Source organism: Bombina bombina, chromosome 11 (genome assembly GCF_027579735.1).
Source record: "Bombina bombina isolate aBomBom1 chromosome 11, aBomBom1.pri, whole genome shotgun sequence".
Lineage (NCBI taxonomy): Eukaryota > Metazoa > Chordata > Amphibia > Anura > Bombinatoridae > Bombina > Bombina bombina.
The window spans coordinates 65,572,554-65,598,617 of NC_069509.1; the positions used below are offsets into that span (position 1 = coordinate 65,572,554).

General features: G+C 35.9%; 1 protein-coding gene across 1 annotated transcript in view; it reads right to left on the bottom strand.

Annotated features, from left to right (window-relative positions):
- LMF1 (lipase maturation factor 1) overlaps positions 1–26,064 on the bottom strand; it is a gene marked incomplete in the record, with an annotated part of 853,471 nt that overhangs the window by 671,527 nt on the left and 155,880 nt on the right. The window contains 1 exon segment of the mRNA XM_053695262.1: positions 24,118–24,264. Within this exon segment, the coding sequence (XP_053551237.1) occupies positions 24,118–24,264 (147 nt within the window).

Genomic DNA, 26,064 nt, shown 5'->3' on the forward strand with positions numbered 1-26,064 from the left:
GGGGAATAATGTCAATACTATGCTTATAAAATGTGTTTAGTGTTTCTTTAAAGGAAGAAGGAAATTGTGATGTTCAGGCACAGTCTTCCTTTGCTTCCTAGATTGGGGGTGGAATTCAAAATTAAACTTTCATGATTCAGAAAGAGCATAACATTAAAAACCAAACAAAAAAACAATTTACTTTAACAAATTTACCTCTCTCTCATAAAAATAAAATGAATGCTTACCTGATAAATTAATTACCTTCTTGGCAGTGAGTCCATGAGAACATTCATAACCTATGGGAAATAGTCAACCTGGCCAGCAGGAGGAGGCAAAAACACTCCAAACAAAGCGATAAATATCCCTCCCACTTCCCCTACCCTCACAGTAGTTGAAGCCGGGGATAAGGAAAAGTGAAGAGAGATACAAAGGTGCCAACGACTGCCGCCACTTCCTAATTTGCATTAGGGCGGGGACTCTCATTGCCAAGAAGGAAAATAATTTATCAGGTAAGCATTCATTTTAATTTCCTTCTTTTTGCAGTGAAACTCCACGAGTACATTCATAACCTATGGGAAACCAATACCCAAGTTCACAAATGCTCAGGAGGAAAAAAGTAGGGAAGGCAGTCCTATTCAGTAGGCACCACCACTTGTAAAAACCCTTCTCCCAAAAGATGCCTCTGCTGAGGCAAAAACATAAAATTTATAAAACTGTGAAAGTGTGCAGGGAAGACCAAGTTGCCGCCTTTACAAATCTATTCAGCTGAGGTGTCATTCTTGAAGGCCCAAGAAGTAGATACCAAATGAGTAGAATGTGCTGTAATTCGTGATGGAGGCTCATGACCTGCTTCCTTGTAAGCCATGCGATTCAGGTTTCGCAACCAAAAGGAAAGGGTAACAGCTGAGGCCTTCTGCCCCATGCGCTTAAGAGTGTACAGGATGAATAAGAAAGATGATTGACAGAACTGCTTACTAGCGTGAAGGTAGAACTTCAACGCTCTGACCACATCAAAGTAATGAAGCAATCTCTCCTTGGAAGATGATGGATTGGGACAATCTCTTGGTTGATATGAGTATTGACTACCTTAGGTAGAAAGCCTAGTTGTGTCCTCAACATAGCCTTATCTTAATGGATCCCTAGGTACGTAGGATCACACATTAAAGCCAAAAGTTCTGACACTCTGTGAGCAGCGGAAATAGCCAACAAGAAAACCACTTTCCAAGTGAGTAACTTAATTATTATTATTATTATTATTATTATTATTATTATCGGTTATTTGTAGAATAACTTTAAGAACTAAATTTAGGCTCAAAGGAGGAGCAACATTTTTGAAAACAGGTCTTATTCTGGCCAGAGCCTGAACAAACTCCTGAACATCTGGCAAAGTAGACAGCTTCTTGTGAAACAGAAAAGAAAGGGCAGAGATCTGCCCATTAATAGAACTGGCCGACTAAAGGCCATCCAGAAAAAAAATGTAAATACACAAAGTCTTCATTCTACGCAAAAAAAAACCAACACTGGTCACACCAGTGAAGATAATTCCTCCAGACCTTGTAGTAGATGCTTCCGGTGACAGGTTTGTAAGCCTGGATTAGAGTATCAATTACCCTACCAGATAAGCCAAAATCAGCCATTTAAACTCCAGGCAGTCAGCTTCAGAGTATCTAGGTTGTGGTAAAAGAACGGACCCTGAGTTAGCAGGCACTGATGAAGAGGAAACTGCCAAGGAGGCGCAGACAAAATGTTCACTAGGTCTGTGTACCAAGTCCTGCGTAGCCATGCAGGGGCTATCAGAATAGTCGGTATTCCCTCCTGTTTGATCTGAGCAACCCCTCGGGGCAGGAGAACAATCGGTGGAAACAGATACATTAGGTTGACGTTATCCAGAAACACCTCCTGATTTAGGGACCACTCCCCTTAGTGGTAAATCTGCCTGTTTAGGAAATCAGCTTCCCAACTCTCCACACCAGGGATGTGGATAGCTGTAATCTGACATTAAAGGGACAGTAAACACCAGAATTTTTGTTGTTTAAAAAGGTAGATAATCCCTTTATTACCCATTACTCAATTTTGCATAACCAACACAGTTATAATAATATACTTTTTATCTCTGTGATTACCTTGTATCTATGCCTCTGCAAACTGCCCCCTTATTTCAGTTCTTTTGACAGACTTGCATTTTTAGCCAATCAGTGCTGACTCCTAGGAGCTTCACGTGCCTGAGCTCAATGTTATCTATATGAAACACATGAACTAACGCCCTCTAGTGGTGAAAAACTGTCAAAATGCTTTCAGATTAGAGGCAGTCTTCAAGGTCTAAGAAATTAGCACATGAACCTCCTAGATTTAGCTTTTAACTAAGAATACCAAGAGAACAAAGCAAAATTGGTAATAAAAGTAAATTGGAAAGTTGTTTAAAATTACATGCCCTATTTAAATCATGAAATATTTTTTTTTACTTTACTGTCCCTTTAATGTCTCTCCGTCCACAGCAGGATTTGAGACACCTCCTGCATCGCCAGCAAGCATTGTGTGCCACCCTAATGGTTGATGTAGGACACGGTAGTGATGTTGTCCGATTGGAATCAAATAAAGCAGACGGGACCTAGCTCCAGAAGCACATTGTATATAGCTCTCAAATCAAGAATGTTGATTGGAAGAGACACTTCGTCCAGACACCAAGTTCCTTGGGCTCTCAGGGAACCGCACATCACACCCCAGTTGGACAGACTTGCGTATGTGGTGATAATCATCCAAGAGTGGGACAGAAACATGTTCCTAGGAGAACTGGAGTTGGAGACTGCCACCAAGTTAGACTCCCTCTTGTTTTGGGCATCCAGGTAATTGAGCTGTGACAGATCTGAATGATCTTCATTCCATTGTCTGAGCATACACAACTGTAGTGGTAAGCAAACGGTATAGCATATGAAGCCACAACCATAACAACTACCACTTCCATGCATTTTGCTACCAAAAGATGAGCGTTGGAATGCAACATGCCGTATGGAGCTTCTCTCTGCGCTGATCTTATTCGGTATCCCTGACAAACTATGTCCAGTGCCCAAGGGTCCTGGACGAGCTGAGCCCACTTCCTCTAAAATAAAATCTTTCTCTGTAAAGAAAGAGATAGACGCTGGAATTAGAAATCATGTCAGCAGACAAGATTCTATACTCTAGCCTTTAAGAGTAACAACAAAAGAAAGCTTTTGCACATTTAAACAACATAAGGAGGTTAAGAAAATCTCAGGCAGAATCAAAAGAAAACTGCAAAGAAAGACAAAAATCAAGCAACAGCCACATCAACAATAGATATCACTGAACTGAAAATATAACTTGATTGCAAATAAGCCCTCCTAAGGAAGGAAATAAACTTCCTCTCTAAAGGGACTATAAAAGAAAAATTATCTTCCAAAGAAATGCTAGAACATATAGCCAGAGTAAAAATGGCCTCCACCATTTGAGACTAGTTTCCAAAAGCTCAATAATAGAAGCCTCAAAAGAATACAAATTCTTAAACCTTGAGTTGAAATAAAAGGAATACCTGACTGAATTTTTGGATATATTCTCAGAAACTGCAACAGCGACAAGAAACACACCAAGGGATTAAACAGTATACAACATTTAACTGGTATATCCCCATTTACTTTAGGATCATGTAACCTCTACAGCACTGGTTTTCAAACCTATCCTTAGGCCTCCCCAACAGTCCAGGTTTTCTAAATTACCTTGGGTAATTATTTCACATGTGCTCTAGTTCATATATCCTCAAAAAGTGGCCTGTTAGGGAGGTCTGAGGTTAGGTTTGAAAACCAGTGCTCTAAAGTAAGGAAGAAAGCAAATATTCCCTTAAAAAAGAATGAATATGCTTAGAATAAAATGAAATAAAAGGATGACATTAAAAAGATCACAGTAAGACTCTTGATCAACAAAGACAAAAACACCCAATCTGAGGACACAACAGCCTCCTAACTAGAAACATTTACCTTAGCAGGCTAATTTTAGAAGGTGAATTCTGAACTAACCTTTTATGCATAGTTGAAAGATACATGGCCACCAACATTTCATCACTGTTGTTCTAATGAAGTTCATAATTTCAGGAGAAAAATCAATATATTCTTCCTGTAGGGAACAAACAGAAGGAGCAATAATACCCTTTGAAGCAACAACAGAAGTAGTAATGGTCAGAATGCATTAAAACATTAATACATTTATTACACAAGATTGCTGAAGGAAATACTTCAGCATATAACAATATAAACATTTAATACTGGTAGTAAAATGTTCAAATGACCCAGCTTCAAAGGCAGATTTAGGGACAAAATCTGCACACAAAAAAAATAATAACAAATTTAATTGCAGAAAACATACAGTTAAATCATAATATCCCCATTAAAGAGATCTTGAAGAAAGACACTTACCCCTTATGATTTTTTTTTTTAAAAAACGTACAATTTAAAAAATGACGAATACAAGACAAGTGCATCATGCATCCAGACAGCACACTTGTAAAGTGAGGTGTGTGTCAAATGTACGTTATAAATAATATGCGACAAAAAGTATGCATACTATCATGCCAAACACACAGACCCAAAGGCCGGCGTGCATCAGCATGTGTCAAAAAGTATGTGAGTGGAAAAAAAATGACGCTGATAAAAATAAACATATTAACAGTTTATATTATTAAATAACAATATATATATATATATATATATATATATAAACTGTCCCAAAGCTATGTACATATATAACAATATATAGTGATAACCTAAATGGCTTATAGGGTGCAGAATAAATAAAAATATAGTACTTACCCAAAGGCACTCTGCTAGTGGAGGAATCCAGTGGGAAGCCAATACCAATGCTGAAACATAACAGCAGAGGAACTGGAATAGGAGTATATCAGCAAACCAACATCCAGAGGCAAAGGACACGTCCCTTTTAACTAAATCCCCACTAGATAAATATTTGTCACTTCTAATACTCCAAATACATCCCTCTGACAAGCTACTCTGAGAAGAAACAGGCCTCAATTCGAAATGAACCCCTCTTTCTGAAGAATCAAATGCACATCTTCATTCTTCGACCACCTTCAGCAGCGGCAAAGACAAGACTGAGGTACTGGTGAGGTGGGAGGGGGTTTATAGAGTTATTGGGGCTTCATAAACTATGCCTCCTCCTAGTGGTAGGGAACGATAATTCCCAGGAGTAATGGATCGTGGACTCTCACCACCTGTATGAAAGAAAACACCTATTCTGTCCTGCACAATGGGGGGGGAAATCTAGATAAAGATTTTACGAAGATGTATAAAAGAATTATTTTTACAAGCTAAAATATATGTAGAATTTTATATTTACAAGCTTACAAGATCATTTTGGGAATAGTTTCCGTTACACTAATATATAGATGTAACATTTTTGCTGTTACTTTGGTGACGTGAAACACTGAAATTTTAATATAAAATGTTTGTTTATGTGAAGTTAAAAAAAATAAAATATATATAGATATATATATATATATATATATACTTCAATTATATATTTTACGTATGGGATCCTAGGATCCAATAACGCAGTCAGCAGCATTTTTATATAACAGAGAAGGTATAAAGGCACTGAAATAGATATGTACTGGGTATAGTACAAGGAAACACATAACAGGGAACCAGCAAGTTAGAAAACCCATGACACTACCCTACTTGCTTCTGCAGGATCTTGCTGTATTGGGGAGGGTAACCACAGTGAGCCGAGGAAACCCTAGAGATAACCTATCAAATGTACAACAGTGGCTGTATGTTTTAAGCATTGTCAAGATCACACAAGGGGGCCTTAATAATTGTCTGGGTATGGCTGGCTATGGGCAAAGTGTTGTACTGGCTGGGGCCAAACCTTTCTTCTACATCTGTGAAAAATAACAAAGACCTTTGCTGAATTCAGGTAAAGTTACTTTACACCAAGTAAGTACAAACTGGACTAACTTAAAGGGAAGTAAAATCAAAATTAGACTTTCATGACAGAGCATGCAATCTTAAACAGCTTTCAAATGTATTTCTATTATCATATTTGCTTTGCTCTCTTGGTATCTGTTGTTGAAGAGCATACCTGGGTAGGCTCATGGGGCAGCAGTGCACTACTGGGAGCAAGATGCTGATTGGTGACTGCACATTTATGCCTCTAGTCATTGGCTCACCACATGTGCTCAGCTAGCTCCCAGTAATGCATTGCTACCCCTGAGCCTATTCTTCAATGAAGGACACCAAGAGAACAAATCAAATTTGATAATAGAAGTACATTTAGTTGTATGCTCTATCTGAATCATGAAATACATTTTTAGGGTTCTATGTCCTTTAAAGCAAGAGGAGAGGTATATATAGGGGGTGTAAGAACACTGTTAAATTTCACACAGCCATTGGCTGCACACTCTAGTGACCTATTTATAACAATCCCTAATTGGCCACAGCAGAGAAGGTAACTTAAGTTACAACATGGCAGCTCCCATTGTTTTATAGACACTAAAACGTTACGCTTTTTTTCTCAATATTTAAACAACTAATGAAACTTTAATAAATACATCTACATGTTATTCTCAGACTAATCTTTTCTTTGAAAGACTTAATCTATCTATCATTTATTAAGTGTTTAATGTCCCTTTAAAGGCTTGCATACCCTCCCATTAATCACCAAGGTCTTGCATATCAGGGTTATTCCTTGGTTGTGGTGAGAGGGGTGGAGAAGGACAAGGCTAAGGGCAAGACCCTTACAAACATTTTTTATTTTAAAGGGATATGAAACCCAAACATTTTTTTTTTCATATACAGCATGCAATTTTAAACGACTTTTTAATTTACTTCTATTAACATTGTTTCCCGTTCTCTTGGTATCTTTTGTTAAAAAGCAGGTTTATAAGCTAAGGAGCTGGATCATTTCTGCAGCTATATGCAAGCAGTTTTTTAAGAATGTTTTCATTTGCTAGAGCACTAGATGGCAGCATTATTTCCTGCTATGCAGTGCTCCAGATGTCTACCTAGGTATCTCTTCAACATAGAGTATCATGGGAACTAAGCAAATTTGATAATAAAAGTAAAATGAACAAGTTTTTAAAATGTTATGCTCTGTCTGAATCACAAAATACAATTTTTGGATTTTATATCCCTTTAAAGGCTTAGGAAATTCAGTTTTTACATAACTATTCTGAACACACATATTAAATAAAATACATATATAAAACATTGCCAACTTACTTTTTTTTTATTGAAAACGAAGCCTGTAAGTTATTTAAAATCTAAAATATTTTTTTCAAGGATGATATCTGTATGGGCTGCCCGTGTCGGCAGTTCAACACTACCATGAAATTACATATAATGTGTGCACCCCAAGGCATGTGCAGTTATTGCTGCCGTATAACGCATGCGCACTTCTATCGTTGAAGACATTTGTCAGATCTTCAAAAGGAAGTTGGGCATGCATAATGGAAATATTCCAGAACCAGCTTCTTGTTAGATTCGCTGCATGATGATAATGTAGCGTGTTGTCATCCAAGTGATTAGCTAAACGTCAGGATCTCTTCCAAATGCACATGCATGGTAGAATCAGCAATTTAAGTGCATGAGCGGGTGCATGCACGCTCAAAGGAGCTTACGTAAGTGATAGCTTGGAAGAAGAAAAAAATGACTTTTCTATCCCTTTAAAGGGACAGTCTAGACCTGAATTTTTGTTGTTTAAAAAGATAGATCATCCATTAATTACCCATTCCCTAGTTTTGCATAACCAACATAGTTATAATAATACACGTGTTACCTCTGTGATTACCTTGTATCTAAGCTTCTGCTGACTGCCCCCTTATTTCAGTTCTTTTGACAGACTTGCATTTTAGTCAATCAGTGCTCACTCCTAGGAGCTTCACGTGCGTGAGCTCAATGTTATCTATATAAAACACGTGAACTAACACCCTCTAGTGGTGAAAAACTGTCAAAATGCTTTCAGATTAGAGGTGGCCATCAAGGTCTAAGAAATTAGCATATGAACCTCCTAGGTTTAGCTTTCAACTAAGAATACCTAGACAACAAAGCATAATTGGTGATAAAAGTAAATTGGAAAGTTATTTAAAATTACATGCCCTATCTTAATCATGAAAGTTTTTTTGGGACTTGACTGTCCCTTTAGGTAACGGCCCTCTACATTGAATTGATACTGCTGCGTACAAGCTACTTTCAGCCCGAGTGTTTCTGTGTGTGTGCCTGAATGTTTCTGTGTGTGTGCCTGAGTGTTTCTGTGTGTGTGCCTGAGTGTTTTTGTGTGTGTGCCTGAGTGTTTCTGTGTGTGTGTGCCTGAGTGTTTCTGTGTGTGTGTCTAAGTATTTTTGTGTGTGTGTCAGAGTGTTTTTGTTTGTGTGTTTTTGTGTGTGTGAGTGTGCATCTGAGTGTGTTTTTAAGTGTGTCTGAGTGTGTCTGAGTGTTTGTATGTGTGTGTGCCTGTGTTTTTGTGTTTGTGTGTGTCTGCTTTCTGGGGGAAGGGGGGGGGTGACACCATAACCTAGCACACCGGGTGACACCAACCATAGTGATGCCTCTGCATAGACGCCTGTGTCAGTACATATGGAAAACTTTACAACCTCCATTATGGCCGCTTAGTATTTTACTGAGGACTATTTAAACATACTGAAATTAATTTCACAGGAAGTGTGTGCACAACTCATCCCTAGGGAGACAATTCTAAATGGCTGGAAAGAACAACTCCTACAGATCTATTGATAAGATTTTAAAGTGGTATGGATGCCCATGCATGTGACAGAATTCTGGCAGTAATGTGTATTATGATGGCCAATACTGCATTACCATTGGCTTTCTCAGCAGATGCAATCCCAGTATTTTATAGGGATATGAAACCCCAAATTTTTCTTTCATCATTTTGACAAAGCATGCAATGTTAAACAACTTTCTAATTTCATTATATTATCAAATGTTCTCCGTTCTCTTGGTATCTTTTGTTGAAAAGCAGTGGCGTAAGCTCAGAAGCGTGCATGTGTCTGGAGCATTATACGGCAGCAATTTTGCAAGAGCACTAGATGGCAGCACTAAATTCCTACCATGTAGTGCTACAGTCACCGTCCTAGGTATCTCTTCAACAAAGAATACCATGTGAATAAAGCAAATTTGCTAATAGAAGCAAATTTGTGAGCATGGCATGAGAACTAGCGGAGCAAAAGCGGTAAGTCGCGCAGCGATGGCGGCAAATATAAATATATATGTGTATGACTATATACATATATATTTATGTGTTAATATGTGTATATACACATATTAACACATAAATATAGATGTATATAAGCATAAAAGTTTACTCGGAACACACAGTTCCCATAGACCGCAATGTAAAGGCATTTTTCAGTGCCGTTTTTTTTTTTTCTTACAACCCACACCCGCCAACTTTAGCCCCAAAAACTGCTTAGTTTATTTTTTTTTTAAATAAAAAAAATGCTAATTTGCCCGTTTTCAGGCACACGATAAATTAGCGCTCTAGCCCCAAACGCACAGTAAAGCAGTAATAGCTTTTACTAGATGCATATATAGGGGTGTGAATTCTAGGAAGTATTTCTACCTCCTTCAGTGGTACGTGAAAAACATCTCTAGCTTCATAATTCTACATATAAAAAAAATGTACAGTACAAAAGAGGAACTAATCTATAATTACAGCTGTACCAAATATGAAATACATTATAACATAACCATGCTCTGATTGAGTAATTATGTCATATCTGGAATTTAAAAAATGACCGTAACAATTAGGACATTGGAAAAAACAATAAAAAATAAAAAAATGCACAGTTGTGCAAAGACTGCAATTGGCCAATACTCAAAAAACGAGAAAAAGGGAAACCACAGCAAATAAACCGCAGGGAAATCAGATGAGATCTGAGCCAATACGAGGGGCAGAGAGTCTACATCAAGCTGCCAGCTACAGATAAGATTTAAAATGTGGTTTGTGGTTCACCATCATATCCTGTTATTTTACTTTTTTCTCTTCTTGGTTTGTTACGGTAAATGGGGGAAAATGTATACTTTAAGGAAGACAGCATACTTAACCCCTGTGATGCCGAAGACCCACATTGTACAGATCATACATAATCACCTTTGATGACAAAAATAAATACATTTACGCTACTTTATTTTCTGTTCACACTCCATAAATAAAGCACATTTAATTCAAATGTTTAAAGGCTGTGATACATTTGGATAGCCGCTTACAATTGGACTTATTTCAGCTGATGTTTGCCTGGTCTTTTTCCACGGAAAATCAAGGAATGTTGGAACAATCTCATTAGCTAGCAAAGGGGTATATTTCAGTCCCTTCAATGAACATTATGCACGCAGAACGATAAGTCATTTTTTTAATTTGATTCCAGGTCAATTGGTAAAAAAAACAAATAAAATATGTTCAGAAGGGACAAAAAAACATATTTGTCAGATACTTATCAATAAGATGTCTCGCAAATCCATTTCCAATTCATCGTACAAATGTTTTGTATCCGTTCTAGCACATGATCCATTTTAGCGCAGCACATTGAAGGGACATGAAATCCAAAAATTCAAGATTCAGAGAATATAATTTTAAATAACTTTCCAGTTTCATTCTATTATCTAATGTGCTTCACTCTATTGGTATCCTTTCTTGAAGAAGCAGCTATGCACTCCTAGAACCTAGCTAAATGCATTGGGTCGGCCAATAGCATGAGGTATATATGTGCAGCCACCAATCAGCAGCTCCCGAGTGTACCTAGGTATCCATTTCAACAATGAATATCACAAAAATAAAACAAAATTACATAATAGAAGTAAAATATAAAGTTATTTCAAGTCACGTGCTCTGTCTGATATATGAAAGAATACATTTGGGTTTCATGTCCCTTTAAGGCTTTTCACATAACCCCCAAGGCAGAACATACAATAATCTGAGATGTCATCGCAGAAAATGCAGCATGTCTGCAGAAAGAGCAGGACACATGCAGGCACTGTTAGCGTTTGAACTTTGTAGTGCTGCTCCACATAAGACAACTCTCTTCAAACAGAGCTGTGCTCTGGCTGCACTGTGTAAGTTTTCCTTAGCACAGTGCATCCAGAGCAAAGTGCTGTTTGAAGTGAGCAGTCAAATATGCAGTAGCGCTGCAAAGCGCATTGCTGGTTTACTTGCTCTCAGAGAAAAAAAAAAGTTCAAACCCACACCCTAGTCTTTCCCAGTCTGCAAAGCTTTTTATTCTGAATGTAAGACGTTAGTATGAGCTTTGCATCTTTTTTATTACTACATTTCTATGTTAGACCAAGAGAAAAGGAAACTTATTTATTCAAGAGACATTTTAAAATGTTCTTTTTTTGAATGCAGCTAATTTGCAATGCAATTTTCAACTACTGTACTGCACTATATTATAAAACGTAAAAAAATTGCTTTATTCTTCAGTTAATCAACACATTGAACTGGTGCCTTAGTGTAACTGTCTAATTTAATATTGAATTTTATTTAAAAATAACCTGCAGAAAAATTTTCACTAAAAAAAAATCTCATCGCAGAAAGTGAAGAAAAGTTCTGCCTCTGGGCGTGACATAACTTTTTTCTGGCTTTCAATTTCACGCATGCTCAGTGTACATTTCTATGATCACTTATTAGAATCATTAGAACTTTAAAATAGTAGATAAATCACAAATACAAACCATGCAACAGGCTGAAAAATTACATAAAACACGCACTACCTCTACAATAAAATAAAATGCGGTTCTTAAAGGGACATTCTAAAGCAAAAGTGCCATGTTCTAAATTGTTGTCAAAGTTTTCGATTGCTGATACTAGAGAGCTATGGTAACAAAAAGAATCTATAGAAAGGTTCTACAAAGTAAATACCAAAAGGGGGCGCTCTACTGGCCAATAAATTAATACTAAATATATATAGATATAAAAGGTCAGAATTGAAATTTACATTTTAGAGCATTTTTGCCATATACTTCCAGTAGCAAAAATGCTTTTACTAAAAGTTATTACTGTTTTTAGTGGCATACGCACATATGCTCTGAGGGCCCGTGCACAAACATTCAAGCTTAGAGAGCTGGCATGTGAAGATGTAGTTTGTGTCATACAAGCCACTGCTGACTCTCTGAGAAGGTGTTTGAACTTTACCACCTTTGAGGTGGCGGAGAAGTTAAGAAACCGGCGTTAGATTAGCGCACCTGCCCCACAATAGCGCCAAATCAGCTTCGCTACTTGATAAACGGTGCCCCATGTTGACACCTCTGAAATAACCCACTGCTTCTGTTAACAAGCTTTATTAACAAACAAATTAGTGCACAAAAACCTATCCACCAGTCTGTGCTGATTATGTTCCAAGACTAACATTGGGTCTGTGCACTTGGTGCTGATGTTAGTGTAGAAATAAAACTACAAAAAAAACATACACCCTTTTAAATTGTATAAATTCAGTTTGTTAATTTCATTTAAACAAAAACATATATATATATATATATATATATATATATATATATACAACAAAAACACATATATATATATATATATATACACAACAAAAACACATATATATATATATATATATATATATACACAACAAAAACACATATATATATATATATATATATACACAACAAAAACACATATATATATATATACACAACAAAAACACATATATATATATATACACAACAAAAACACATATATATATATATATATATACAACAAAAACACACATATATATATATACACAACAAAAACACATATATATATATATATATACAACAAAAACACATATATATATATATACACAACAAAAACACATATATATATATATACACAACAAAAACACACATATATATATATATATATATATATACAACAAAAACACACATATATATATATATATATATATACAACAAAAACACACATATATATATATATATATATATATATACACAACAAAAACACATATATATATATATATATATATATATATATATATACAACAAAAACACATATATATATATATATATATATATATATATATATATATTTAACTGCCAAACGTATTCTTCAAAAAGTTTTGTTTAACTTACTGAAAATGTGACGGGAATGAGTTGGAGAGAGGGTTATGTGGAAAGCAAATAGCATTGTTATATGCTAAGTCTGTAATTATGTTGGTATTATATGTCATTTCATATTATCTTTCTATTAGATTTTCCTTGTAGCTAAAGAACCAAAACTAGTCATTTCTTTGGCGCCCGGGATCTAAAGAATCATTGTATCAGATGTCATTATAACAAGGGCATGTGAAGTAGACTCAGTAGAGATATACATGGAATGAATAAAAAACAACAACAAAAAACAGCAGTGTATTCTTAGATAGTACTGTCTAAAAGATAATGAAACATTATTAAACAGGCAGTTTTACAGTGAAATGTCAGATGCCAAAACAAGTATACTATACAGCTATAGCTAAGGCACATTGCAAATTAGCAACGTGCCCCAGTGGATTCCAGTGATTATGTGCGAAACAACTCTTAATTCAATGGTATTGAACAAGTGTTTTGGGAATACTTTCTTGTTGGGTTTTAAAGGGACATGGCATTCATTTGCATACAGAAAGAGAAGCGCTCTACCAGGAATGAGCAACAGCGCAGTGGCTTGTTTTATGGCGAGTTACCACCAAGAAGCAGCCTCTTTTAGCCCAATGATGCTTTTTACAGAAGAGAACTTTCCTGAAGTACATCGGTCTGATCCCGCTTAGTAAGGTCAGTCCAGCACAAACGATCGTCTAGGGTTGCTGTGTTACTTATTCATAGGAGAATTGCTTGGTGTTTTCTCCTCTGAATAAGGAACACAGCGACCCCAGAAGATCAGTTCAGCTTTCTGTGGGTTTTATCAATGAGGTACAGCCATATTCCTCTAAGCACATTGGGCAAGGAGTCCACGTCTGGTTTCCACCATCACCCTTAGGGAGACTTCCCCAGGGTCATAATATAAATGTATACAGAGAGAGAAGTGCTCAACCGGGAACGAACAACAGCTCAGTATCTTGTTCTATGGAGATTTACCACCTAGGAGCAGCCTCTTTTAACCCAATTGTGCTTTTAACAGTATATCAGTGTTATCCAGCCTAATGAGGTCCACAGCAACCCCAGATGATCATTTCCAATTTACTTCTATTTTCTGATGTCCTTTATTCTTTTGGTATCCTTTTGTTAAAAAAAACATACCTAGGTAGCCTCAGAGCAGCAATGTGATACTGGGAATTAGTTGCTGATTGGTAGCTGTACATATATGGCTTTAGTCATTGGGTAATCCAATGTGCTCAGCTCTCTCCCAGTAGCCTTCAACAAAGGATACCAAGAGAATGAAGCAAATTTACTAACAGAAGTAAATTGGAAAGTTGTTTAATACTGTATGCTCTATATGAATCATGAATTATTATTTTTTGTGTTTCGTGTCCCTGTAACACAAACACATTTTACATTTTAAACAGAGCATTATACCCCAGTCTGGCTCCATATGGGTTACTGTAGACAGGCAGCATATCCTTTTCAACCATGGCAGCCGCTCTGTATATTCCCTCCAAATCACTGACAGCCGGCAACCTGCTGTCAGTTCTGTTGCCATCAATCAAACCCCCATTCTGTGACCCACCCCAAACACACTGCACCGTGACCTGTTCACCCTGTACGTTCTTGCTGCTCCTAAATTACCCTCGTTACCATCAATGTCACCCTTCAACATCCTGGGATTAAGGATAGATGGTAGATATTGCAAACGCTTTAAATCTAATCTCTCACTAATGTTTTTTACTTGTAAAATAGAACGCACATAAAGTAATATATTCTATCCAATTGTAAAACTGCTAACAAATGTAAATAATACATCCTGAAAGATTTTACAGAAAAAAATGCCGGTTACTAAAAGTCAGGGTTTTCCCAGTTTAATTAGTGACAATCAATTATCTTGATTAAGTAGTAAAATTTTCCATATTGGCATTTTTCCCTTCACCACCAGAAAAATGTCACAAGCTGTTGGGAAACGATTTACCTGTGATGTCCCTAAAGATGTGCGTAAAACAGCCTGTCTTGCCATTATTATAGTCAGATAATCTTTTTAGAAGTATCAGTACAGAATTATAAAGTGATTGTTATGTATTTATTTTCATGTTGGTAAAGTATTCTGCTTAAATATAAATGAAACCCAAATTTTTCTTTTATGATTCAGAAAGAACATACCATTTTAAACTTCCAAATGTATTTTTATCAGATTTACTCCATTCTCATTCATTCATGCACTACTGGCAGGGCCGGAATTACAATAAGGCAAAGTAGGCATGTTCCTACAGGCACCCTTCATAGAGGGGTGCCTGTCTATGCCTATTAGAAATACCGGTCAGCCTCTGACCTTAACTAAGATGGCTGCTGGCAGTGAAATAACAGCACTGCACATGCACAGTGGCCATCTTTTGGTAAGGTCGCCGAAAGTATTAAGCTGGTGGCAGCCTTAATAAAGATGGCCGTTGTGCATGCTGTTATTTTACTGCCGGCGGCCAGTTAAGGTCACAGGGCACAGCAGGTAGGGTGGGGGGTGCTTCAGATTTTGTAAGTCCGTCCCTGACTACTGGGAGCTAGCTAACACATCAGATGAGAAAATGACAAAAGACATATGCAGCAACTAATCAGCATCTAACTCTCATCCGTGCATTAAAGCTTGTGAGCCTACCTAGGTTTCCTTTTCAACAAATGATACAAAGTCAATGTTAGCAATTTAGAGAAAAGAAGCAAATTGGAAAGTTGTTTAAAATCATAACATTTAAATTTTAACTCCATTTAACTTACACTTTGTAGGTCTTTGAAGGTTTGAACTCTACGTCACAGGGTTCTAAGGCTGGATTCTATTAGACAGTGAGCACTAATACAGCAGTATCAGTAGTGCACAAACATCTATATCCTGAAATTAAATAAATCATTTAAACAGATGTCGTTGAACTTTTTTTCATCTAAACATTATTTAATATCTAAAAGTGTTGTTCATTCATATGCATTATATATATATATATATATATATATATACTGTATATATAAATATACACACAGTGTCCATTTAAGGTTAGATGTTTTTTTAAAGGTATATGAAAACATATGATTCAGATAGAGCAAGCAATTTTAAAGTGAATGTAAATTTTGATGATAAAGTGCCCGGTTTTTAAAAATTTGATTAAAAACAGGGGCACTTTAATTCATCAAAATTTACATTTCACTCCTGTTGTGAAAAAAAAAAAACGTACCTTTTAAACTTGACAGCCGTTCCAGCTTCCCCCGGTCGTCAAAAGCCATTTCTGACGTCGGAAATGATGGATCGTTCATCCGCCAATCAGGATTCCTCATTTTAGACCCAGGAAGAGGCTTTGTGACGGGCAGGGGAAGTTGGAGCGGTAAGTATTTTTTCACAACATCAGTGAATTGTAAATTTTGATGAATTAAAGTGCCCCTGTTTTTAATCAAATTGTTAAAAACCGGGCACTATAGCATCAAAATTTACATTCGTTTTAAGCAACTTTCTAATTTATTCCTATTATCAATTTTTCTTCATTCTCTTGGTATCTTTATTTGAAAAAGCAGGAATGTAGCTTAGGAGCCGGCCCATTTTTGGTTTACAACCCTGGGTAGCACTTGCTGATTGGTGGCTACATTTAGCCAACAATCAGCAAGCACTACCCTGGTGCTGAACCAAAAATAGGCCGGCTCACAGGTCTTTTTTTAAGTAGCTTCTATGATTTTTTTTTTGAGAAGTTGCCTCTGTAAGAAATGTGGTCTGAACACTCAAGAAATCAGTTCAATTTTTTTTAAAAGTTTACTTTTGTGTAAATGGTTACAAAAATGTAAAGGGACTTTCTTTTGTAAACAATTATGTTGTTAAATAATGTATTTTCTTTATTCATTACTGATCATAGCCAAAGTTTCACTTGGGAGCATACATTTTTTCAGCTATATTAGCATAGCCATGTTGGTTATGCACAACTGAGGAATGGGTAATAAAGGGATTTATCTATCTTTTTAAACAATAAACATCCTGGAGTAGACAGTCCCTTTAAGGGCCACATACACATTTATGGCACAAATATAATATATATATAAGATTAAGCTAAGGTTGCAGGTACCTTCTATTCAGAGGGCTCTTTTGAGTGGTGTCTACCTTGTTTGCCCACCCACCATAAATGTTGACGCACACATTTTGAATGATATAAATAAGCATTTTCCCCCCCAATGAAATGGGTTAAAAAGTTACGTATGCGCACAAACAGCGCAACTGGGTACAATACTTTACCTATGGTTTTTCTTGCACATATAATTTACATACACACACACAAAAAATTCAACTTTTACTCTCAATTTGAGTTGCCAGAAGTATTTTAGTTCTGAGTCGTTATTGCAGTGCAGACAACTGGAACCACGTTCCTTAGAGAACTGAAAGGCACAATTCAGAATGATATAAGCTGGGCTTGGCGGCTATTGGTGCCAGAGTGCAGAATCCTTACACTGAAGCGGCGCTGACCAGGCATAATATTTTGGAACGAGAGCCTTAGCTTGTGTAAGTCAGCTGGTATACAGCACAAATCATAAACCGTCCCTCTGACAGGTGCACATATGCCTCAGAGGAAACTTCGCTTTCACGCATCAGGCGCGCTTTATAGCTCCTGTCAGGATCATTATCCTAACCCAGAAGGAAATGTGCAAGTGTTTCAGTTTACAGTGACAATAAGGCAATTAATCATAGACTCTCAATTACTGGGTTCATTCCGACTGCTAAAGCGATCTGCAGCTCCTTTACACAAACCTGTCATCAACGTATCAGGACAGTCACTCAAATCTGTAAATTCAGCCAATGGGAATTAGAAGTAAAGTTCCTAGATGAGACATTGTTAAAGGCCCATTAAAATAAAAATGTAATGCGCCATTACATGTTCAATAATGCACAGTAAAAATAAAATGTATTTCCATTATTGATATTAACAGCTTTTATTGTATTTTTTTTAGTCTCACCACTGTTGTATTTCTATTGGGTCCCAGAGAGGTTGGAGCGTATAAAGCAGACTTCATATTCAGAATACTGACCCTGCAACATGCTACACCAGGGCTCGAAAAACCCAGGAGCCTGGGAGCCACTGGCTTTTAGAATTTTAACCCTGGCTACTAACTTTTTGGGTTATTTTCCATATATCTAAATACAAATCCAACTGTCTGGCTCCTAAATATTCTTACTGGCTCTTTATTTCGCGCTATTACAAGTTGAAGACAATACTTTAACACTTGTGCGAAGGTCTATGGCACAATAACATTGGCATGCTGGAGCACTGAATCTCTGACATAATTGACTTCCATGAGGGTGCACTGGAAAAACTCATGTTGGATATCGCCAAAGACACACTAAACCGCCACACACATACATATAAATAAATAAATAAATATATATATATATATATATATATATATATATATATATATATATATATATATATATAGTCTATATCCAATAAGGGACTGCACTCGCTGGATTTAGTTTAAGAAATCTTTATATCTTTATTATGGTATATATAGTTTATTTCTTAAACTAAATCCAGCGAGTGCAGTCCCTTATTGGATATAGACTGTGTACTTGATTGACTTTGCACCCTGGTGGATGACCACACAGCATTGGGAGTGCAGACACACACGGAGGATATATATATATATATATATATATATATATATATATATATATATATATATATATATATATATATATATATATAACACACACACATACACACATAGTTATGGATATTTATTTATATATATATATATATATATATATATACACACACACATAGTTATGGATATTTATATATATATATATATATATATATATATATATATATATATATATATATATATATACACACACACATAGTTATGGATATATATATATATATATATATATATATATATATACACACACACACATAGTTATGGATATTTATATATATATATATATATATATATATATATATACACACACATAGTTATGGATATTTATATATATATATATATATATATATATATATATACACACACATAGTTATGGATATTTATATATATATATATATATATATATATATACACACACACATAGTTATGGATATTTATATATATATATATATATATATATATATATATATATATATATATATACACACACACACACACACACATAGTTATGAATATACAGTATATATATATATATATATATATATATATATATATATATATATACACACACACACACTGTCACATACATAGTTATGAATATTTATGCACACACACATACGTACGCACACACATGTAAATATGTGTGTATATATATATATATATATATATATATATATACACACACACATATACACTCACACACATACAAATACACACACAAACATATACACCTCTTTAAGCCCTTACTAGTCTAGCACCTGTCATATACCTTATCTCTTTAAATAAATTTTAAAACATTAAGGGCCTTATTAAGATCTAAGTTTTGATGTTATTTAAAGGGGGTATTGAACCACTGGACACAACTTCAACAGAATGATTACCGTTTACCATATTATTGTTTTTGTTCCTGTGACTGCAGCTCTTTTGAAAAAATATTCTCTTATTTTAAACATGTTGCATGTGCCAGAGGGTGAAGCTCGGCATGTTCGTAATGGGCACCGCCATCTTGGATTATTCTCGTACCCAATGAAAAAAAAAAAAAGTACTGTGTATTTACAGATCAGTGATGTTGGCGACTTTTAAACAGCTGTATTTTGCATTTCAGGTATACTGTGCATGATACAGAAAAGGGGTGGGGGGGTGGGGTATGCATATACAAGCCCTCAGGAATATACCTAGAGCAATGCACCCACTGCACAAATGTAAAGTTACAGCTCTATATCATGCACACTAACGTAAAGCACATTATACATTTGTCACTGATCTGTGAATGCGCACCCCCTTTGTCACAGGGTATAAGTTTTGTTGTCTTTGTATTCCCTGTTCTGGCGCTCAATATTTAGAGAAGAGAGGACATTACTTTTAAAGGGACTGTTTAAATGGACCAATAAAAGGGGACTAGCCATTATATAAAAGCTGGACCGATAAGGATCCTTCATCCTTGAAAAACCCATATCACGTGGGGAAACGTACATCGGAGAAAGGCTCAACCCCAGGAGGGGCGGAGCATCGACTCAAAACATTGCAGCATCTTGAATTAAAGTGACACTGAACGCAAATTTTTTTCTTTCATGATTCAGATAGAGCAGCAATTTTAAGCAACTTTCTAATTTACTCCTATTATCAATTTTTCTTCATTCTCTTGGAATCTTTATTTGAAATGCAAGAATGTAAGTTTAGATGCCGGCCCATTTTTGGTGAACAACCTGGGTTGTTCTTGCTGATTGGTGGATAAATTCATCCACCAATAAAAAAAAAAGTGCGGTCCAGAGTTTGAACCAAAAAAACTTAGATGCTTTATTTTTAAAATAAAGATATCAAGAGAATGAAGAAAAATTGATAATAGGAGTAAATTAGAAAGTTGCTAAAAATTGCATGCTCTATCTGAATCACGAAAGAAAAAATTTGGGTTCAGTGTCCCTTTAAATCCGGTAGATATTGTGTAATACAGACATTTTTGGCAAAACTGTTAACAATCTGGACATACTTTTTCTTTATGTCTGCTGCTATTATTTTGACTACATAGTCTAGTCAAAATTAAACGTTCATAATTCAGATAGAGCAGGCAATTTTAAGCAACTTTCCCATGTATTCCTATTATCAATTTTTCTTTGTTCTTTTGGTATCTTTATTCAAATGTAAGCTTAGAAGCTGGCCCATTTTTGGTTCAGCACCTGGGTAGCTCGTGCTGATTAGTGGCTACATTTAGACACCAATCAGAAAGTGCTACCCAGGTGCTGAACCAAAAATGGGCTGATTTCTATGCTTACATTCTTGCCTTTTCAAAAAAAGAGAACAAAGAAAATTTGATAATAGGAGTAAATTAGAAAGTTGCTTAAAATTACATGCTCTATCTGAATCATGAAAGTTTAATTTTTACTAGACTATTCCTTTAAGTCCCGAGTGACATTTATATGTGCCATATTTTTTATATTTTATTCATTTAATCTGTATTTGCATTGTTAAATAAATAATTGCATAAGAAATCCTGGTAACCGGAGGGTTTATGTTTTGAGCACATACCTTGGAGCTATCGTAGCTCCACCATTATGAGTACTGCAAGTGTGGATTAGAATAATGTTTATATTACAGATTGACACTACATCTGGGACTTTAAAGGGACAGTCACATGAAAAATTAAACTTTCATGATTTAGATAGGGTATGTAATTTTAAACAACTTTCCAATTTACTTTTATCATCAAATTTGCTTTGTTCTCTTGGTATTCTTTGTTGAAAGCTACACCTAAGTAGGCTAATATGCTAATTTCTAAGTCCTTGAAGGCCGCCTCATATCTCAGTGCATTTTGACAGTTTTTCACAACTAGGCATCGCTAGTTCATGTGTGCCATATAGATAACAATGTGCTTACTCCCTTGGAGTCAGCACTGATTGGCTAAAATGCAAGTCTGGCAACTGAAATAAAGGTGCAGTCTGCAGAGGCTTAGATACAAGGCAATCACAGAGGTAAAAACGATATTAATATAATTGTGTTGGTTATGCAAAACTGGGGAATGGGTAATAAAGGGATTATCTCTCTTTTAAAAGACATATGAAACCCAAATGTTTTCTTTAATGATTTAGATAGAGCATGCAATTTTAAGCAACTTTCTATTTTACTCCTATTATCAATGTGTATTCGTTCTCTTGGTATCTTTATTTGAAAAGCAGGAATGTAAGCTTAGGAGCCGACCCATTTTTGGTTCATCACCCTGGGTAGCACTTGCTGATTGGTGGTTACATTTAGCCACCAATCAGCAAGCACTACCCAGATGAAAATAAAAAGTTGCTTAAAATTGCATGCTCTACCTGAATCATGAAAGAAAAGGTTGGGGTTTCATATTTCTTTAATGGGTTACTTTAAACTTTGTCTCATTTAGTGACATTTTTGTTACATCCAGTTTAAATTTATTTTAAATGTAATTTGTACTTGTTTTTTCCCCACTTAACCTTTGATATCTTTGAGATTTATTCTAAATAAAAAGCAGAGGATATCTCAAGTAAATAACTTGCTCACCCACTTCATGTAATACTAAAACTCCAATCAGCAACGATGCATTTTATTATGAAAGCTGTCAAAAGACTTAATCATTTTGTGAGGGGGTACAGGTGACCCCTTTGTTCAGCAAGACAGGTTCTGTTTATATTCTGATGGTGGTGCCAACCTGCTTCTTTTTAATGCCAGTTTTTACAGTTTTTTTCCCTTTTACACCTAAAGAAAAGTATAGTTTAACACATCTGCTTGCAGTGATACCGGAGCAGCTATGTGAGATAAAGCAAGGAGTCCGCGCCAAAATAAGCAAACGAAGACAAAACCATCGTATTCAAAGGCGTTATTATTTTATAAAATAATCTCTTCGTATCGCTTAAAAAAACATGTACTTGGAACATATGGGATTAAAAGCCTGACACTTTAGTGACTGATATAGAGTGGCCTCCAGTGCTCAAGTAACGCTGCTATTGCCAGCCGCTGATACAATGCGTGTGTGTTTCTGTAGGCCTCAAGCCAGCTCATGATAAAGCCACAGTTTGTTTGTGACTTCCCAGAATCCTCGGCTGCAGTTACCTGTATTAATGTACTTTATTAGGAACTGAAATTAATGTGAATTTATTAAAAAAAAATGATATATATATATATATATGAACTGAACATGTAGTTTTACAGGGACATTGTACAATAGATTTTTCTTTGCATAAATGTTTTGTAGATGATCCCTTTATATAGCCCATCTGGGAGTGTTTTTGTAGCAATGTAAAGTTTTGCTTATTTTTTTATTAAAGGACCAGTAAACACAGCAGATTTGCATAGTCAACAAATGCAAGATAACAAGACAATACAATAGCATTTACTCTGAATTTCAAATGAGTAGTAGATTCTTTTCTAACACATTTTAAAGTTATGTATATTTCCACTCCCCCTGTACCATGTGATAGCAATCAGCCAATCACAAATGCATATACGTATAGTCTGAGTTCTTGCACATGCTCAGTAGGAGTTGGTGACTCAAAAAAAGTGTAAATATAAAAGACTAAGCACATTTTTTTTATTGGAAGTAAATTGGAAAGGTTTTTAAAATTACATGCTGTATCTGAATCATGAAAATTTAATAAAACCTGAGTGTCCCTTTAACATTGTGCTGATTTTCAGACTTCTAAGCAAGCTCCAAATTTTCAGATGTAGTCCCTAGTCTACAGATTTCTGCTGCTGCTGTTTGGGGATCTTTCTTTTCATAAGCCGGGAAGGGGGGATATGCTTTTGCTGCTTTCCCAGCCCATTTCAGTGGGTGTCCCAGCCTAACCTCATCAACAGCGCTAAACTGGGAGCTTTTGAGTAAGTTTTTTTTTAAGGCTTTATACTGGATTTTTAGATCAGTATCTGTGCATATTATTCTTTATAGTAGTGTCTATACACTTTTTATGAGAAAATGATGACAGTAATTTATAACAAAAAAAAGCTTTTAATTTAGTGAAAGAAAGATGCAAATGATTCTGTCAATGCTATTTATATAGTGTATAAGGGAAATTGTACGATAAAAAGGTAGATCCTGAGGAGATTTAGTAGGGCGTGAGAAAACAGTAATTTCACTGCATTCCAGTGCTGGTGTGTTTGCAACCTAAGATCCAAAATGGCGACACCCATAAATAAAGGTAGGGGCATGAAATGCATTTAGTGTTTTGTGTACCTTTAAACATCAAATTGGGCCTTGATAAAAAATGAAACAAATAGGTACTGTAGCTATAGGTGCACCTTGAAAAATGATTGAGACAACAGCAAATAAACACTAAGTTTATGTAAATTATGCAAACCAATATTATATTTCTTTTTAGAACACTATAGAATATTAATTTTGGGTGTTAGGACTTACTGCTCCGAGCATAATCCTGAAAATTAGCCAGCGAAATCCCCAGATGACAATGCGTGAAGGTGGTGTGTGCTCAGGTATTCTGGACAGAGACCAAACTGGACACAAGAAGATGCCAAGAAAACCAGTTTCCAAGAGCTGAGATTCCCATCCTGAAAACATAAAGAGACTGAATTGTATGATGGACCATTCAATAATAAACACACATTATATATATATATATATATATATATATATATATATATATATATATATATATATCTCAAAAGACCTCCTCAAGCTGTTCCAGGGACTCCTTATGGTTCAAATATATACAAACGTGCTCCTGAGATGATCTTGTTACTTATAAACAAGTACGTAACACCTGCACTAGATAAACGAGGGTAGCTAACGCCCTCTATTTTTCAGATCAGATGAACAGCTATCTGTCCAATCCGGCCAACTTCTAGAGTGTGACTAAAACCTCTATAACCCCCTAACCCAGGGGTCAAGTCAGCCTGGAATGCATGGGAACGGAGTTTCTGCACTATTTTTGCAGAAGGAGCTAAGTTCCCTCTGGACAGAGAACAGAAATGGTTCAATAAAAACTTCTGCTGTTGGCGGGAGGAGCTGGAGCGCAGTCTGGTTAGAGGGATAGTGAGATACTCTAGTAATGGGCAGTAACACTACAATACACTAAATGCTAGACTGACAGCAGTCCTGTTCTGTGATCACCCAGCACTGTGTGGAACACATGGTGCTTACATTTCTGTGTGGCTTGTTTGGGGAAAATAAACTACCCTTAGCAGAAATAGGACTATTCTACCTTAAGTGGGTGAGACTCCGTGACAGAAAAGGAGTCTAAGGCCCAAAGGCAACCATAGAAACCTTCATTGGTTTTAATTTGCTTTCATTAACCAAAGTGTAGTGTGTGTGTGTAAGAGAGTGTATGTAAGTGTGTGTATAAAATAATATTAATTGTGAGGGTGTGGAAGTCTTGTAGGACTTGACCCCTGCCCTAACTGCCATCTCAAACTCATTTAACAACAATTTTGTTGGATGTGCCACCTCCCTTATTACTAAATGTAAAAAGCAAATCCTCTCCCACCCAACAGTACAAATAAGTTGAGTTTCGTACCTGTATCCACTAGTAAGATAATGGATCAACTTCAAAATCTATAACTGAGATCTTAATCTGTATCCAACCACTTACCCTGTATGTTACTAAAGCTCAGTGCACCTGCTATTGCCATTCCCATTGCATCCTTAATAACACCTCCCTGATGTCTGGCTATGTCCCAAAGACTTAAAAAACAGCAAGGGTTGTCCCTAGTCTCAAATTGTAGGCGTATATCTTTACTTCTTGTGTTGTCCAAAATATTGGAGAAATGTGACTATCGTCAACTGTGCAGGTTTTACCAGGAGACAGGCTTCCCCACCCCGTTCCAATATGGATTTCATCCAAACCCCCCTACTGTAACAGCTCTCTTAAAAGTTACCAATGATGTTCAGATTGGAATGGTGAACTGACTGGAGCTATTTTCCTTAATTTTGTAAAAGCCTTTGACACTGTTAATCACGACATCTTAATCTGCAAGCTAAAAGCCTCAGGATAAAACAATGAATTATTAAATTGGTTCTGCTCTTACTTATCAGACAGATATGCCTCCAGCTCTCTCAAAGTAACGTGCAGTGTGCCCCATGGTTCAATTTTAGGGCCCCTCTTGTTTTCTATATTCCTAAACGATCTTTGCTTAGTTTGCGAAACCTCAACTGTACACATAAATACAAATGACACTATAATATATGCAACAAAACCAAATATATCACAACTTGAGGCTATTCCTGATTTTGTAGAGATGGAAAGATGGATCTGTAAACAATAACCATGTTTTTTTGGACGAATCCAACATTAAAAAAACAAAACAACGCAGAGTTAAATATAATTCTATTATCAAACTGTAGGCTAGT